The 18,496-nt window shown below is 49.5% G+C and overlaps 1 protein-coding gene across 2 annotated transcripts; it reads left to right on the top strand.

Moving 5' to 3' along the window:
- Positions 1-445: 445 nt before the first annotated feature.
- Positions 446-17,119, top strand: Ets2 (ETS proto-oncogene 2, transcription factor). 2 transcript variants are annotated; one of them, XM_021256243.2, is made up of 11 exons: positions 517-763; positions 3,769-3,939; positions 4,647-4,718; positions 6,984-7,095; positions 8,386-8,505; positions 8,718-8,918; positions 10,332-10,415; positions 11,037-11,261; positions 12,062-12,325; positions 13,990-14,108; positions 14,893-17,119. In XM_021256243.2, exons 3-11 carry the CDS (start codon positions 4,647-4,649, stop codon positions 15,106-15,108), a joined length of 1,413 nt encoding a protein of 470 aa, XP_021111902.2. In that variant the 5' UTR covers positions 517-763; positions 3,769-3,939; the 3' UTR covers positions 15,109-17,119. The 2 variants fall into 2 exon arrangements, with proteins under 2 accessions (XP_004842428.2, XP_021111902.2); XM_004842371.4 differs by lacking the exon at positions 3,769-3,939 and having other exon boundaries at positions 446-763.
- The last annotated feature ends 1,377 nt before the right edge of the window (positions 17,120-18,496 follow it).

The raw sequence follows: 18,496 nt of genomic DNA on the forward strand, positions 1-18,496 counted from the left end.
GATGCACTGCGCGCGCTCAGCCCTAGGGGGCGCCACTCACTCGGAGCCGGAGCGACGGGCTTCCGGGGCCGGGCAGCCCGGGGGCCCCCGGACTAGGCGCCCGGGGAAGGGTCGGCTTGCATTTCCCTAACCTCATATCTGAGCCTCCGCGTGACTGCACGACAGCAGTCCAAAGCCACCTGGAGGCCCAAGCACGGCCCGCCCCACGGCGGGGGCTTCGTACTGCAGCCCCGCTGCCAGGGCGCCACCGTCCCAGCCCCAGTTCCTGCGGGATCGAGCGGGCGCCCGGCCCTGTCTCGGTGGCTCCGCGTCCCCAGCCCCGAGCGGCGGGGAGGGTCGGGGCCCGGGACCGGCGCGGGGCGGGGGGGGGCCGGAAGGCACCGCCTCCTCCCGCCCCACGCTGCGCCCGCCGCCTCCGCCACCCCCGCAGCCCGCGCCTCGCCCCGCGCCGGCACCGCCTCCTCCGCTCCCCGCCCCTCGTCCCTCCCCGCTCGTCTCCTCCTCCGCCCCGCGTCCTCTCCCGGCCCAGTCCTCGCTTCTGAAGAGCGCGCCGCGAGGGGGCCGGGCCGGTTACTTCCTCCACCGCGGCGCCGAGCGCGGAGTGGCCCGCGAGTCCGCGTCCATCCCCGGCCTCCGCGCGCGCCGGGCCCGATCCCGGATCCCCGATCCCCGATCCCGCCCGTGCTCGAGGGCCTCCCGCGGCGCCACCGAGAGACCCGGCCCGGAGCTCCGCCGCCGGCCGCCGGCCCTGCCCCGCGGCGCGGTAAGAGCGGCCCGGAGCGCGCGCTCCCCGGCGGGGACCCCAGCGGGCGGGCGCTCCAGGGCCGATCCCAGGGCTCGATCCCGGGGAGGGGGGAGTCGCCCTGGGAACTCGGGGGTCGCGCGTGTGAGTTCCGCTTGGGCCCGTTTTGCGGTGGCCGGGTGGCCCTCGGGGTGGTGGTCGCTGTCGCTCCTGAGCCTGCGCGGGTGGCCAGGCAGGGCGGGGCGGGGGCGCTCGCTTTTGTTTTTTGGAAAGAATCACGGGCCTAGTGGGGGTTCCAGCTCCCAGGGAGCGCCCTAGAAGACCGATTTCACCAAAAAGGCTTGGGAGGCGGTGCCCGAGGTGGCCCCGGGTTGGAGGTGACTGGTCGGAAGGGCGCCTGGGACACCTGGGAGACTGCGGGTCGTCGGGCACCTGCTCGGCCTCAGCCCAGACCTGGCGGGGCCCCGGGCACGGGCACCTTCGGAGCGGGGTGCTTGCGCTCTGCGGCCTTTCTGTTCTTTCTCCCCGGTAGAGCATTTGCCTGTGATTGGATTGTTTTTTAATTGTTTTTTTTTTTTAAGCTTAAGCGCACGAGACTGAGATAAATTAGCCTGAACTCGATTTTCTGGGTAATCTGAAATAGTAGTTGACTCTACTTGTTTACAAAGTAAAGACGTGAACAGACCTCTGTGCAGATAGGAGTAATTTATGTTAATTCACGGGGTAGAGATTGCGTTTGTTCCGCACAATGGAAGCGCTGTCTTATCTGCGATCCCACACCACCTCCAATCAGGGAGATAAATCTCCACGTTAGGCTTTATTAAAATTCTGAGTAATACCGTGGTACAGAACGGGTGAACACCGTGCGTCCCGGGGGAAGACAGCCAAACCCTCTCTTCTGGGATTAGTCACTCATCTTTCTAAACTGCTTTTCAGGCGACAGGCAAGCCAGCCTTCAAAAGTGTATCACAGGTTCTGATTTTTTTTCCTCCAAATTTACCTGCATACAAACCTGTGCTCTGATCTTACATAAATGGTTACTTGTTCCAGTAAGAATACTGTTGCCAGGCAAATTCTCCTTGTTTTAAAATGTAAGCATTCTCGGTGCTTACGTTTCTGCCATTTTCCTTTTTCCTTTTCTTTCGGTTTAAAAGCAAAAATCAGTCCCACAGGACCTGAAGGACCCGAACATGAAATGGATTTACATGGAGAAACTTGACCGGTGGGCCTAGTTAATGAGCCGAGCTGAGTAGAATAAGTGAACTTCAATTTGATTACTTGTGTGTCTGCCTGAAACCATTTAGTGGGCTCTTTAATTCTCCAGGGGTTGTACAAAACTCATTAAAAGCTGGATAACAAAAGAATTGTGTTGTGTAGCTGGTAATTACAGCTCTTTATGTGGGAGTGGTATGCCGCCTTCTCTCTCGGTATTTGTACACAAAAGCTGGCAAAGCTGTCCCATCCTTTCCTTCCATACCCATTCTCCGGCTATCTCAAATGCTGACTGAAAAACATAGAATTAAGTCGGCAAGCATCTGACAAACCAAGTGACCAAAAAGTGCTCTCCCGTCAAGCTCAGGGTGGGTGATTCCAACCTTCTTGGTGTCTGTCTTACTGGGGGTTTTTTGAGTTTGTTTGTCCTAGTGGGGTTTTATTGTTTTGTTTTTGGTACCAGGATCAAACTCGGGACCTTGTGCTTGCGAGGCAGTTGGCTGAACCACTGAGCTAAATCCCCGGCCCCCTATTGGGTTTTTTGTTTGAGGTTTGTTTAATCAACAGGTGCCTGGGCTGACTTCACCTGGGTAGCTGACACAGCGTTCCAGAGAAAGAGCATTTCACAGGTGGTGAAGGACCACAGTTGCAGTATTCTGAGTAATACTTGTGTGCTCTCCATCGAGATGTGGAGGGGTCCAGGGTCCAGACCCTCGACTCCACCTTGCCTTACGGGGTGGTATGTGTGTGGTCCCAGGCCAGTGACCCCCTGTTACTGCCCTTGATGGCCTCACTTCAGGGTGCTGTGTCATCCACATCTCAGGAACGCGGGAGATTGCAGAACATAGCGACGTAGGGTCCCCCCACGCAGGGCTTGGCTCTTGATGACCAGGCGTAGTGTCCTGGCAGCCTTCCTTGGTAGAGAACATTGATTGCTGTGCAGTAGTGGGTGACATAATGTACCAAATGGAGATTCTGCGCCAATGTGGCCCCTCTAGAGCAGGACAGCCCTGCCCTCCTGTAGGGCTGTGACTCCCTGTAACACACCTCTCCTTGGCCTCTGGGCTAGTGCAAGCATTACCTGCAACTCTGAGCCTTTTCCAGCCCTTACCAGGGACTTCTGCCCCGTCCTGTTTTATTCAAAGTTGTTTGTGTGCGTGTGTATGTGTGTGTGTGTGTGTGTGTGTGTGTGTGTGTGTGTGTGTGTGTGTGTATGTATGTGTGTATTGGGTTAAGGGTCATTGGGGCAATGGTTTAATTGTAAATGTTGACCATAAAGAGAAAATAGGAAAACACAAACACAAATAATTTTCATGCAGCTATGGTGTTTGGTGTCCCCAGTATGCTCCTGCAATTGGCACAGTAATTAGGGTTAGGTTGGAGGCTGTGACAGGCAGGTGCTTAGGGGAACCCCATCTTGCTGGCCGAAGGCCTTTAGTTCTGAAGTCATGGAGCTGAGCTGGGGGCTCAAGGTGAAAACTACCTTCACAGTGCTAACCCAGCTCATTTGAACACGAGTTTTAGTTCCTCAGTTGTTTTATTTAGCTCTCTGGCCATATTATAGCAGTGTTTTTTCTTCCTTATCAACTTGTATGAACAGACAAGTTCAGGTTAGGGCCCCAAGGAAGTGTTCAGTCTAGCACAGCATTATCCAACTCCAACTCACATGTGTGGTTTTAAATTTTCTACCAGCCATGTTAAAAATAGCACAACAGGTGAAATTGATTTTGGTTAACCTGCTAAATTAAAAATATATAAGCATGCAGTGAATATACAAATAATTGAGTCGTTTCCACTTTTCTGCCAAATCTTAGAAACCTCATGTGCGTCCTACCCTCAGCACAAGGGTTCAGAGGCTGGTGGCTGCCATATTGGCCCACACAGACCTGGTGTAAGTCCAGACCATCAGAACCCCAGTGAGCAGATTTGTACTTGGGATTGCTTCCTCGTGAAGAGACACACAGCCAGGTGACACACAGAGCCAGGTATTTTGAGCTCTATACTCAGAGCAGGGGGATCGGGGCCTTGTAAGAGTTTGGTCATAAGGTCTCCTGCTACCTGCCTGTCTTCTGAGTGTAGTTTCTTACCTCTTGGAGCGGAAGAGGTAAGAGGAGACATTGTGAGACTCCTTCCGGCAGGCTATCCTGGGTCTGATCCAAGGCAGCTGCAGGGGTCCCTCGGGCTCCCAGATGGAACTCACAGAGTGCCCTGAGTAGTCTTGAGGTGGCCCATTGCCCCGCCAATGCCCATCCAAAACCTCACCTAGGCTGCAGTGCTGTGGAAACCAGTGGAAAGCAGGACCCCCACCAGCTAATCCAGCAAGGGGGTCCTGACCCCCCAGACAAAAGGTAGCTGAATCTGAGATCTCCTATCTAAGTGGAATTTTTTTTTGGGGGGGGGGACCGGGGATTGAACTTGGGACGTGAACTCCGAATGGCTCGGAATCTTAACTGGAATTTCATGAGTTATCAGCATTATTATTTAAATGACTAAATGCCTTGCCCCTGTTGTAATGTTGAGCACTGCTTTCCTCAGACCCTTGAGAAAATCCTTTTAGATAAGAATTCCCAGCAGCCAGGTGTGAATTACCTGTCACCTTCAGAACTACCATCAAGGCATCAGTGGGGACTTCTTGAAAATGTGCCTACGATTTGTTGCCTCTTTGACGCAGGACTTCCTTTTCTCTTCCCAGATGAATGATTTTGGAATCAAGAATATGGACCAAGTAGCTCCTGTGGCTAACAGTTTTCGAGGGACACTCAAGGTGAGTGAGCACATCTTAATTAATTTTTAAAAATTTGTTTATTTTTACAAATAGGAAAACTCCATGTCTAGGGAAAAAATGTTGGGCCAGGTCCCAGAAAATTGGTTTAGCCCCAGCTTTTTAATTTACTGGCCGTGTGACTAGACCGTGCTTGCTGTCTCTGGGCCTCAGTTTTCCGGTCTGTAAAATGGATATCTTGATGCAGGTTCTACTTGTCTTCCCAGATAGGAAACCATTTAATTTGGAAATAATGAGGTCTTCTGTGTCCGGGACTACTTCCAAGTGAAGAAACAGATCTTGTGATTGTCAGTGATAGCTGGAGGTGCTGACTAACTAACTCTCCTGCCCTTCTGTCCAGCTTGAGTTTCGTAGAGAAGGCTGTTTCTGAAGTGAAATGCAAGCCCTTCACGTCCACCGGGTTTAAGGTGCCTTTTCCAGCCTTGTAGAGAGCAGCAGGCCTGTTTATGTAAACAAAACCCAGCGAAAGATGAAAGAGCCCCCAAAGAGCCCCTGCTCCGGACTGCCTAAACACATCTCCTGTCACTTCTGTCATAATTCCTTTTGGGAACGTTCTTTCCATGCACAAACTGGTGATTTCCCATTTGCCTTCTCCAAATGTGACAGCAGGATCAGATTGTTGCTGAGCATGTGTGGTTCGCTTGTCCAGCAGCAGTGATTTAGGATTGGCCTCCTTAAAGCTTAGGGTCTGGCCTGCTGGTGCTGCATCTCTGGCCTCTTCCGCTTTGCAGGTCTTTAGTGAGGCTGTTTGTCTGCTAACCGCCCCCCAAAACCAGAACTCAGCCATGAGTATTTCTGTTATTCTGAGAAAATCAGCCAACTTCAATGAATGTTCTGGTTTGATCTGGTCAGGTGGTTTAAGGTAGCAGAAATGTCCCAAGAAATCAGGGCTGTTAACTTGAAAGCACACCTCGAAGAAAATCCTTCTATGAATTAGAAGAATCTGATGATGCTCTTGTGATGTCTGGATTCTGAGAAAACAGTCATTGCCCAAATTTATGTGTTGAAATAGGAAGCAGGGATTTGTATTGTTCTTTGGCTTCCTGATTTTAAAAAAAGAACTCGAAGTCCAGAAACGTACCACTTCTTCGCCTGGGCAGTGCTAGTGGGAATTTTTGAATTTTTGGGCGTTTCACCAAACCAAGCTCTGCTGTGTTTATAAATCTAGATGAGCGTTTTGAACTGAGTCAGTTGGGTTTGTCTTGGTGTTGGGGGACTGGAGGGCCTGGGCTCCAACTTCTGCCTCCTCTCTTTTGTAATGCGTCATTCGCTCTTCTGCATTTCTAAAAGAAAGCACACAACTGATTTTATTTGTAAATGTGTTGCACATTTTTAAATTGATGACTCAACAGATGGGTCATTGTATTACACATAACATGGGATTTCCACATTATGTTGGAAAAATGGAACCTTTCTTCATGTTTTCCTCTAAGAGTGAAGCAATGATGAATGAACACATTATGTCTTAGAAATGCATCTTCCGTGAAAGGCTGTTTTTTCACAAATACTATATGAGATTAGCAGTTCTCAATGTGATATTTTTATCTTTGTGCTAGCTTCTTTCCCTTGGAAATCTTTTGCCTTGGGGAATAAGTTGAGGGGTCCCTTTTAATACTCTTCATTTATATAAAATGAAAACTGAAGGATTTTTTTTTTTCATGTATTACTGCTCTCTAAACCATTGGAATTGATAAGGAAAATCATCCCCAGTTTTTCTCGGATTGTTTCATGGTAAATATTTCAAAGCAAATGCTTCTAAAAAGAAAATCATTTTTCATTTTTATAGTTTCAGTTTTTACTCAGTACTTTGCTTTTTGTTGTACTGTATTGCACTGAAAATCACTGTTATGGGTTATTGTCCCCATACACCCAGCCTGATTAAATTTTCCTCCCATGTAGCCAAAGAGGCAGGTATTTGCAGAAGGAACCTCCAAGCTTCCTCTCAGCATGGTGCTAAGATTCTGTTATTTTTAGAATTATTTAATGTATTAAGCTGAGCAGGCTACTAAAATTCCCAGTCATCCTGACTCTGAGGTTGGTTGAATAATTCAGAGAACAATGGAATCATGTGGGTCACTTTGACCTTCTTAGGAAGTCTGTTTCCAGTCCTGGTGGTTAATTCTGTGCTGCTTTATAATTGCCAGCTTAGTCGGGGTGTGTCTGGAGATTACCCAGGGACCACTTTTAAAGTAGGTGATTAAATCAGCTCCTTACTGGATCTCTTTTCTTTCCCATCTGTTGCTGCAGCGCCAGCCAGCCTTTGACACCTTCGATGGGTCTCTGTTTGCTGTTTTCCCCTCTCTAAATGAAGAGCAAACACTCCAAGAAGTGCCAACAGGCTTGGATTCCATTTCTCATGGTAATTTGTTCCCTTGCCTTGCGATTTCCCTAAGTAGTTCAGTGAATAAAGAGACAAAGTTCCTAAGCAAGGAATGTTGATAAGCTGAATCCTGGCTGTGACAAGCGAGGACCTGGGAAGAAGGCCTTTTGCCTTCAGAGTAAACTTGGCCATTCTGATGTCTTTACTCTGGCCTGGCACCTGGTGGGCTGCTGTCACACTGCAGGGGAAGCCTGGAGTTTCCTCAACACCAGTAACGCTGTCCTCACCTCCCTGGCCCACTCTGCAGAGCAGACAGAACACCCTGAACCCCTGCTTTCCATTCTTGGGTCCCTGCTAGCTAAGTCATCGGGTCTCCTCCCCTCCCATTTTGGGACAGCGTAGACTTAGACTTAGCCATCCCTGTGTCTGCAGGTCATTATTCTTCTTCCAAGGGGAGAGCGTGTTAGATAATGTCTCTGCAGTTACTTTGGTAGAGCTTTTAGGTGGAAGCATTCCAGAAGTTGCTTTTGCCATCTGAAGTAGGTGCTAGAAAAATACAGCCAGGAAAATTAATTAAAACACACGGGGTTGGTGTGGCCAGTCCTTTATCATCCTGCACATTTCTGAGTGCTGAGAATTATTTTTCCAAAAACTCAAAGAGGTGGCTACTTTGTGGAGCTGAGCTCCAGCTTTGGGTGCCATGCCCACATCCCTTTGGCCACCGCTGGTTTAATGAACATAACTTCCACAATTCGCATCATTGAGCCTCTAAGACACTGGAGCAAACATCGCAGCTTGCTTTGTTGTCTAAAATTCTAAACTAGGCATAGGTAAAACTTTTACCTGTACCCCCCTGATGTCTGAAGTTCTGCAAGATAGAAAAACCTTGGGTTCTATTGCAGGTTTTCTCCATGTATGTAGTTCTAAGACATGTCATGTTTTCTCAGTTGTGGTTTAAAAAAACTTTGTTCATATTTGTATATATTTACATATGTGTATTTTTTATTGAGGTGCTGGCAATCTAACCCAGGGCCTCTCACATACTAGACAAGTGCTCTGCCACTGAGCTACACCCCCAGCCCCGTATTTATACTCTTTTAAGAAATCGTGTTGCTGGGCGTGGAGGTGCATACCTGTAATCTCAGCACTCAGGAAGCGAGTTCAAGGCCGGCCTGAACTACATAGCAAGACCCTGTCTCAAAAAAAAAGAAAGGAATTATGTTAAGATTTGAGGTCAGAATCACTCTTGGCTGCAAACCAAGCTTTCTCTCCTGAGTCTGCACTGCCACAGCCCCTTGACATCCTCCTGTCCCTCGGATTTCTCTTCAGACTCCGCCAGCTGCGAGCTCCCTCTGCTGACCCCCTGCAGCAAGGCTGTGATGAGCCAGGCCTTGAAAGCCACCTTCAGCGGCTTCCAGAAGGAGCGGCGGCGGCTTGGCATCCCGAAGAGTAAGTGCCAGCTCCACCTCGGTTGGGTCAGGAGGGGATTGGACTAGGCGCTGAGCTGCTGTTGGGTGTTACAAAGTGAACATCGGTGCAGACCCCTGAGCCAGCCTGCATTTCAGCCGGTTTGGGGCTTGGGTCAGCTGGGTCCCAGCCCGGTCTAGCCACCTGTGCACGCCTTCACCCACTGGCTCTCTCCATCTCTTCCTCCCTGGCAGACCCCTGGCTGTGGAGTGAGCAGCAGGTGTGCCAGTGGCTTCTCTGGGCCACCAACGAGTTCAGCCTGGTGAATGTGAACCTGCAGCGTTTCGGCATGAACGGCCAGGTCCTGTGCGACCTGGGGAAGGAGCGTTTCCTGGAGCTGGCACCTGACTTCGTGGGCGACATTCTGTGGGAGCATCTGGAGCAGATGATCAAAGGTGGCGCTGGCTGGCTTGGCTCTGGGTCCGGGGCAGGGAGGGCACAGCAGGGGATGGGCTGTCTTCAGCCTCTGGGTTGCCCCAGTACCCCAAGAGTCGGGTATGCCACGGTGTCCAGATGGTCATTGCTCAGAGGTGAGTGTGCACAGTGTGTTGTGTCCACAGTATCAGGCACGCCCCTGAGGCGGGAGCCTGAGTCACTGAATGGCTCCCCGCTGTGGTGACTCTGGTCTCGGTGACTGTGGCGGACTGGGTTTGTAGGCAGCAGGAATTCCTGTGTGTTCTGAGCTCACCTTACGTAGCCGAAGGAGCTAAGTCAGCTTTAATGAAAGGGAGTCTTTACTCAGATAAGCTTGGAGTTTTACTAAGTCCAAAAGGAATCTAGTGAGAATTTTAGCGGGGAGGAGTGTTCAGTATTTAAACAAGGAAGTAATTGATACATATTTACCCACTGAGCTGTTATACAGAAACTGGCCACCCATCAACAGAAGTCTTGCCAAATATAGACAGTCTTGATTTAGGAGTTAAAAGACCAATGAAAATGTTTAGAATGCGTTGGAGTTTTTAAAAAAAAAAAAATTAGAGAAGGGATCATTTCGGTTGAATGGTGTAAGAATATGGGCCCCTTTGTTGAATTGGGGGCAATTATTCCTGACTTAGTTGTGTTGAAACATCCCATTTCAACATCTGCCATAGATTCAGAATCTTGAATAGAATAGGCTTCAACCACCAAGTCTGTTTTAGTTCTAGCTTCTCATGGCCAGAGAAACTGACTTTTTAAAGACCCTCAGATGTCCTCTGAACTTGGACAGGTCTTAACTGGAAGGTTGCTGGTGAACCTGCTCATTTAGCAAGTTTTAGCTTGTTTTGCTGTTACCTGGTGTGTTTTGCATGTGTTTGGGTTTATGGGTGTGTGTGTGGTTGTGTGTGTGTGTGTGTGTGTGTGTGTGTTCCTAGTAAATGCAGACCTTTTCCCTTTCAAAGTTCACGGGTACATGGGTCCCACCACAGCTCCCCACACCAAGGGCAAACTCAGGCTTGGAAGCTCTGGAGCAGAACATGTCCCACTCTAAAATCCTGTGTCCCTAGTCCCCGGCAGATATTTAACTGTTGTTTTAACATAAGAGTGAATGAAATACTTGGTCTGGGTCTTTCCAGTTGGACAGTAAAAAATTTATCTTTGCCAAAGATTTCATTCATTTTGGAAAACTCTACTTATTAGAAAAGTATATCACTGTCTGCAGTGGTTTGAAATGAATGTATAATAACATGCGACACCCTCTGATGAAGCAGGAAGCGCCAAGTGTAGTCATTCAGAGACGCCCATACGACAGAAAGACCAGGCGGTAGCATTTTTCTTACGGAGCTTTGACTTGAATTTGTCATCTTACGCCTCCTATGTCTGTTTTACAGAAAACCAAGAAAAGGCAGAAGATCAGTATGAAGAAAATTCGCACCTCAACTCAGTCCCTCAGTGGGTTAACAACAACACATTAGGTCAGTTGGGTTGATTCTCAAGGCCTGACACTTTGCCTCTGTCGTGGAAGCTCCCCGGGGACGGTCCGGAGCCTCCTGTCCCCCCATGGTGGCCGTGGGTGGCTTTTGAGCTGCTGAAATATGGGGCCAGTCCCCCATGAGATGTGTACGGAATCTAGGGCTCAGGGATCTGGAAGTCTTAGAACGAAACAAAACTGCGAAATACCTCCTTGGTGATTTATAAGTAGTGTTTATATCCTGAAGTGATAATTGCTAAGTTAGGTCAGTTAAGGTGAACGATTAGTCCGTTTCTTGCTTTTTAAATGTCACTACTAGAAAATTTAAAGTTGCGTAAGGGGCTGTCATTATCTGTCCCTGGGTCATCGCTGGGCTGGGCGGTTTGTGCAGTAAGAGGCTGGTGACTGTCGTCACTAGACATGAGCCTAGTGTGACACAGAAGCGGCGGCAGTGCCGAGCGCATGGAGCATGGTCGGCACTGTGCTTGAACTTGGGGCTTGGAGCTGCCACCCAGAACCGGGTGTTGCTGGTCACCTGCGGGCCCTGCTCATCATCTGCTCGTGCAGTCAGTTGTGGCTTCCACACCGGCTTAAACAGCTCTGCGGTGCCACCCCTCTGCCCTAGGTTTTGGCGTGGAGCAGTCCCCGTACGGAATGCAGACCCCAAGTTACCCCAAGGGTGGCCTCCTGGACGCCCTGTGTCCGTCCTCCACGGCGCCTGGGGTGCTGAGCTCCGAGCAGGACTTTCAGATGTTCTCCAAGTCTCGCCTCAGCACCGTCAGTGGTAACTACTGCTCCGTGGGCCAGGACTTTCCCGGCGGCAACTTGAACCTGCTGGCCAGCAGCACTGGTGAGATGGGAGCTTTCTGGGGGGTTTCTGAGTCCACCGGCCCTGCATGCAGCCTCGGAAGCAGCTTTGGGGCCTGGGCCTTGTGCTGAGTGACTTTCCAGCAAGGGTGTGCAGCTGGCGGGTTTCAGACCCTGGTCCAGATACCACAGGGACGCTGTAAGCAAGATACAGCCCCTGCCCAGTGGGATATTTTGTGCAGATGTAAGACTGACAGATTTCTTTTGAAGGGATCTTAAAATACACACAGCGCGCACATCTCAGGTTACACAACTGGTTGAATTTCTCTGTGGCTTCACACCTCCATACCCACCGTCCAAAGGGAGACAGAAAAGTCTGAGCGCCCAGAAGGTGCCGCATAGCTCTTCCAACCCTGTAGCATTGTCACCAGAAGAGGAAACTATGGACATTTTATTATCATAACATTATTTTTTCCTGTTCTTAACTTCATACAGATGAAACCATACAGAATATTTTATTGTGAATTTATCTTTTGCCAGTCATGCCTGAGCTTCGTGTGTGTTGGGGCCATTTGTTCCTTTTCATTGCCGTGCAGTATTCCATTGTATGAGGCTGTGTTCTGTCCATTCTTCCATTGATGGAAGGGGTGACTTGAATATATGCTTGTCCCAGGGAGTAGGCGCGTGAGCTGAAGACCTTTGGAGGGGTCTAATGATTCTGCACCAGGAGGGTGCATGTCTGCACGGTGGGTCTTGGGCCCAAGACCAGAGTGGTCACTTACTAGCTCTGGGCCCTTCCGATGTACCGGGGCAGTCACAGCATGTGCTGCTCTGTCCTTCCAGGGAAGCCCAAAGACCACGACTCGCCCAAGAATGGCGGGGACAGCTTCGAGAGCTCAGACTCGCTGCTGCGCTCCTGGAACAGCCAGTCATCCCTGCTGGACGTGCAGCGCGTGCCTTCCTTCGAGAGCTTCGAGGACGACTGCAGCCAGGCCCTGTGCCTGGGGAAGCCGACCATCTCCTTCAAGGACTACATCCAGGAGCGCAGCGACCCGGTGGAGCAGGGCAAACCCGTCATCCCCGCGGCCGTGCTGGCTGGCTTTACAGGTGCGCCAGGCTGCCCATCCGGTCCCATTGCTTGTCCTGGTTGTGCCGGGCCACGGTGCCCAGAACATCATCTCGGTGCTTTCTCGGTGAAGCGTGTCGTGTTGCCGCCCTGCAGCTGCTTGGCCTGGATACTGGAAAAGCCTCCCTGCAGGCATGGCCTGTGCCCGGAGCGCAGCGGGTGGGAGTGTGGGTACAGCTCCCCCTGCGGTGCTAGGGAAGGAGGAGGAGGAGGCCAGGGACGCACAGCCGAGGAGCCCCAGCCCTGACTCACGGCTGCAGAGCTCCAGGAATGTCGGCTGGCCCGGTCCCAGGCACTGTTTACCTTGCTGGCCTCCCTCAGGTTGGAGGCAGAGCTATTCCAGGCAGAGGACAAATATTAAAGCTCTTTTTGGAACCAGATGTTTCCACTACTGGGGCAAAAAGATTAAATGCTTTTTGTGTCCTTAAATGTGCTTTTTTGTCTTAATATTTTGACCCTATAGAGCCACTGTGGATTTTTTTTTTAAGTCTACCTAAAAATATATAGTACTGTACATGAAAATGGGGGTATATGGGCACCTATTTTTCTTTAATCATTTAAAACACCACCGCGTAAATGTGTTAAAAGTAAAAAGCATGTGAATCCTTGCTGCTTTTCATACCCAGGAGTTCTGGGCTTGGTAAGAAAATAAACAGCTGCAGCATTGGTGTTTTCCGTTTTAATAGTAAAGCTAATTACCATTTGTTGACTACCGGTTCCTGCAGTTATCTGGGTCTGGAACCCATGGCCTGACTGCGAGCTCATTCTGCAGATGGGGAAATCGCCTCAGATGCGGACGGCTCTCAGTGATCACATGGGTGACCTGGCCATGTCTGCTTCCTGAGCACATGGCCTTTGTGCTTCACACCAAAGCTTTGTGTGTAGAGATTGAACCCAGGGTCTTTGCACTGAGCTACGTCCCTCACCCTTTTTAAATTCTGAGACAAGGTCTCGCTAAGTCACTTTGCTGCCCAGATTGGCTTTGAACTTGTGATCCTCCTGCCTCAGCCTCCCAGTTGCCAGGATTATAGGTGTGTGCCACCATACCTGGCCATCCCACAGCATTTTGGGAAAAGGCTCTTTGGTGGAAAGAGATCCGGGCTTTTCTGTTCCTTGTGCTGATGGGCAGGTATCCAGATCAGGGCTCCTCCAGGACCATGATTCTAAATCAGAGCCCAGGAAAGGCAGACAGATGACGCAGCAGTTGGTGTCACCCAACTTGGGTGCTGGATAAACCCTGTCCCACGCTGCACAGTTTGCCCACCGTGCCACATTCTGTGTCCTAGTACCCTGTTCCACCCCTGCCTCCCTGGGGTTTCTAGAAACAAACCTTCAAGGCCTTTCCTTGAGGAACCAAAGTCAGGATGAGGAATGGGAACACTTAAGAGTTGGAGGCCCAGCTCGGGGCCCAGGGGAGAGCATCTGGTGCGGAATTAAGCTTGGAGGGAGGACCCCTGCTCGGGGTCTAGCCTTCTCCCGTGAAAGCATTTAGACTGTTCCTACACCCTGGCTTCTGTCTTCAGCAGCCAACTCCATTCCGGGAGTTGGATCTGCATTCCCAAGTTCACTGGTGTCCCTCAGATGCTTGGAGCCTGGTGGTCCTGGGAGCCCGTGGAAATGTGTCATTGTGTCCCTGTCCCCCCAGGAAGTGGACCCATCCAGCTGTGGCAGTTTCTCCTGGAGTTGCTCTCTGACAAGTCTTGCCAGTCGTTCATCAGCTGGACAGGAGACGGATGGGAGTTTAAGCTCGCTGACCCTGATGAGGTACGGCCCATGCCCCAGGGAGTCCAGGGTCGAAAGCCCGATTGTCACCTTGGGTTCAGAGGCATTGTTCTCTGGAGCCCTGAGAGAGGGCAGGTTTCTTGGGAGGCCCTGCTTGGTTGCTGACCCTGGGTGCCCCTGCCCGTGGGCCTGGGACAGACCCGCCCCTTGGTCTCTGTGTGATCAGGAGTCCGAGCTTCGAGCTGAGGTCCTCCCATAGCCAAATGAAAGCACCTTGTTTGGGAAATCTGTCCTTGTCATGGGGACCGTCCAGCCTTGCAGTGTCCCCCAGAGGCCTGGAGGGTTGGATCAAGGTTCCGTGCTGGAGGAGACACTGGCACAGGTGACCCCAGCTGTTCTAGGACAGTGTGAGAGAAGCCCTTGGCCCCTGGTGCTGTGGAGCATAATTTGTCACCTCCCTGTTCCCGCCTTGGGGATCGAGCACGTGACAGGCTGAGTGCTGCTCAGCAGCTGTCGACACGGTGCTTGGAACCGGAACCCCAGGGGTGGTAACACCAGCTCGTTCCCATCACAGGCCTTCCTGGGTCTGAACTCTCGGTTCAACTTCCCAGGAGGTTTTACTGAGACAGCTGGGCAGGAGGCTGGGGACTCACTCCTGAATGCAGAGAAACAGCTGAAGAGCACACTGTGTCCCTTGCTGTATTAAAAGATGAGACGGAGCCCCTGAGCCTTGTGCAGGGCTCCCATTCTCTAGGGTGGCACGCAGCAGAATCGGGGTCCTTCACTGTCTCTATGATGAACTTAACTCTATTTATGTCCCCCAAAGGTGGCTCGCCGGTGGGGAAAGAGGAAAAATAAGCCCAAGATGAACTACGAGAAGCTGAGCCGGGGTCTACGCTACTACTACGACAAGAACATCATCCACAAGACGTCGGGCAAGCGCTATGTGTACCGCTTCGTCTGCGACCTGCAGAATTTGCTGGGGTTCACGGCGGAGGAGCTGCACGCCATCCTGGGGGTCCAGCCTGACACAGAGGACTGAGGGCCCGGGACCACCCTGAGCCCACCCCAGGCCCAGGGGACCCTGAGTGGGAAGCCTGTGCCGCCGACTGCTCCAAGGACCCCTGAGAGGCGTCCGGGAAAGTCACTGAGCAGTGGCCTTATTTCGTCCCAGGATGGGCTTCTCTGACAAGGCTGTGCCCCCCACAGGGCAGACTCGCAGCTCCTGGACTCTGGAGTCTTTGGTGGGCAGTGTCACATGGCAGAGGTTGCCAGGGCCTCTGGGGAGCCAGCCTGTGTCTGCCCAGGCCACGCCACACAGCAGGTACTTCCTGGGATTCTCTTAGGAGGGAGCATGTCTCAGACACAAGACCATTTGCTACACAGTTTTCGACTTCAGCAAGGAGGAGCAAACTGTCTCTGCTGGAGAGAAATAGCAGGGTGGGGAGGAAACCAGTTGCCATTTCAGAAGTTTGTATATAGGGTTGTAATCTTACAGTTGCTGTTGGAATCCTCGTACCATTCTATTTAACAGAAATTATATATTGTAATTTAAAATAATTATGTAACTATTTGAAATAAGAATGCAGACATCCACTATGTTATTCCATTTTTTGGGAGTGGCATTTTACAAAGATTTAATCTGCCACCACGGCAAATTACGAACATTGTAAAGTTCGTAAAGTGCTATTTTCATACAATATACCTAGAGGAATAAGGTCTGCGGGGGTCCTCCCTGGTTTTTTGCTTTTTATTGTTGTTTGTCTTTGTTTTGCCTTGGTTATTATCCGTCAAGGACTTTGTACATTTGGGGATTTTTTTTATAAGAAATTTAATGTTATTACCTTGGAATGAGGAGAATGCCTGGCCTCTCCGTTTTCTCCTTTAATTGTAAAGTAAAAGCTATAAAGCAGTATTTTTCTTGACAAATGGCATATGTTTTCCACTTTTATGCATGCCTTTAAATCAGTTTGTACACAGATGTCCTTTATTTTCTGGTGTTAACCGTGTTCTTCCCAACAACGCACCTCACCCTAGCCAACCGCTTCCTTCCTGTGCCTCACGTTACTCTGTGATTAAAATAAGAATACTATTTTTGGAAATATGCGACTCCTTTTCAGAGATCAGGAGGGATTTATGTAGCAGCTATTTTTACTGCAAAAGTAATTCACTGGAAAAAAATGTAATTTGTACGAAAGCTTTATTTTTATCTCAGCTGCGTGTAAAGTTAGAGTGTTGTACAGAGTGGCAAAGGTGGGACTTGGGACGGGGAGGGGTCGCTGTGAAACCCTGACCCTGATGATGAATGAAGTATGCCTTGTCTTATCTGGGACCATCTGGACGGCATGCTCTGCTTTCTGCTCAGTGTCTTCAGCAAGATGCTCTTTTGGGGTTTTGGTTTTGTTTTCCTTCCCAATTTTCCTGGACACAATACCCAGAGGCACAGAGAAAGCCAGACAGGCAAGAATTCGTAGCAGTGGTGCACTGATCCATCTGACGAGTTCAGGAGTGTCGAAGTCCACCGTGTAATTCTGGCGTTTTTAGAAGGTCCAGTGACATTGACTTCCAGGTGGGACAGACTTTGCTGCCTCCTGGCAAACTGGCTTTGGACGTTTCCAGAGTGTCAGAATTATCATGTGACGAGACCGTGGAATGGGTCCAGGGCAAGCTGGGAGCAGCAGAGCCAGCCCTGGGATGACTGCCTACGTGCCCAGAAGCGACACTTGCAGCAGAGTCAAGCACAGGATATTTTTTCCAAGTGGGACCTATTTATCACTGGGATATCTGTTTATAATATAAACAGACGTGATGGGAACATCTTGCTGCCAAAAGAAAGCATAGCCCTCAGCTCAATATGAGCTTGAACCACATAAAATTGCCTGTTTGGGGCTGGTTTATATCAGCAAAGATGGCAGCTTAATGTAGTGCGACCTAATGGTTTTGGAAACATGAGTCCCTAGGAGCCTTTGGCATGGTAATGGATGGATCTGAAGTATAAAAGATTTTGTAATTTGGCCTTTCCGAAATAATAAAGTATTTGATTTATGTAAACAGCACCTCGTAATAGTTCCCATTCTTCTTCCCCACTCCTGAAATGAAGGAGGTGGGAGGGTTTTAACTACAACCTTCACTACCCCCACTTCCTGTCAGTGAACGTCCAGTCTGAGTGGTGTCACCCCAGAGTGCACTCAGCCCCACCTCAAGGAATCCCAAAAATGTGCTCCTTAAAATGAAAACTTCGTTTAAGACAGGATTGCAATAGAAAGATTCAGGGGTCTTGGGTAACTGAGAAGAGATTTTTGGGGATGTTTGGTGAAGCAGATGAGCCCGCAAGGTTTCAGCACTTCTGCACTTTGATACCATAGCAGCCACGTCCCTTCGCTAGAGTGCTGACGCCGACAGTGAGGTGACATCTAAAGACCAGCGTGGTTCTCTGGGATCCTTAACCCCTCTGAATGCATGAGAACACTGCGGTGGCACACATCTCTTCCCGACTCCCAGTGAAGAGAGTATTCACACCACCGGGATCAGCAAACACTGCCACAAAACAGCTTCCTCTCCCTGTAGGGACCTCATTAACTCACCAGCAAACCACTAGATAACCCCATAAATGGCTTCCAGATTAGGGGCAGGGGGTGGAGCTCAGGTAGAACTTTGGCCTAGCATGAGAAAGGCCCTGGGTTCAATCCCCAGAACCACCAAAAAAGTTACCATATTTGAAATTAGAACAAATCCTAGATTGTTTTATAGTAACTATGGTATTGTTTCACATGTTTACAAATCTCTTTAATGTTTGCTGTAATAAAAGAGATGGATTCTTCTACCTGCTTCTGCATTCAGTCTCTTCTGACATAATTTGATGTGAGTATGTGAAGAAAATCTGGCCTAACACAGATAAACAATTGAAACAGCATTTAATAGTTGTATCATACAATTGTGGATTTTTTAATATCCCCAAAATTACACATGGTAATTTATGAAATCTTTATTGCAATAAAATATGAAACCATAATCAAACTTTCTATGGTTACATTAAATTCAATTGATCTGTCTTGGACTTGGGATGGCTTTTACCCATAACATCATTGATTGATCATTTGGAAACTATTGGTCCAAAATGAAGATACATTTCAGTCCATTGTATCAAATGATCATAGTAGTTAGTATCACCAACCTTAACCAAAAAGTACATGGAAACTATCAAGCTCACAGTGACAGATAACAAATTTTCAAAAACTCACATTTCTACTTGAAAACTCAGGTTTTATCATTGGCAACACATCCTCCCCTAATTTGTTTTATTTGAAGTGACAGGCTTGTTCCATTTATTTTTGAGAAATAACCTGCCAAATACCAAACACATGGTTTGCCAAATAGACATAATCTGTAGGTTGTAAAAAAGTATAAAAAGCTGTACACAAATTAAGTGG

Source organism: Heterocephalus glaber, unplaced genomic scaffold (genome assembly GCF_053883595.1).
Source record: "Heterocephalus glaber isolate CG9 unplaced genomic scaffold, H.glaber_assembly_v1.0 deba00000122, whole genome shotgun sequence".
Classification (NCBI taxonomy): domain Eukaryota; kingdom Metazoa; phylum Chordata; class Mammalia; order Rodentia; family Bathyergidae; genus Heterocephalus; species Heterocephalus glaber.

Coding starts and splice junctions, on each gene's coding strand:
- Ets2 (XM_004842371.4), top strand. CDS start 4,647: ATGAATGATTTTGGAATCAAGAATATGGACCAAGTAGCTCCTGTGGCT. Junction 8,506..8,717: donor GCGGCTTGGCATCCCGAAGA/GTAAGTGCCAGC, acceptor CCTCCCTGGCAG/ACCCCTGGCTGTGGAGTGAG. Junction 8,919..10,331: donor TCTGGAGCAGATGATCAAAG/GTGGCGCTGGCT, acceptor TCTGTTTTACAG/AAAACCAAGAAAAGGCAGAA.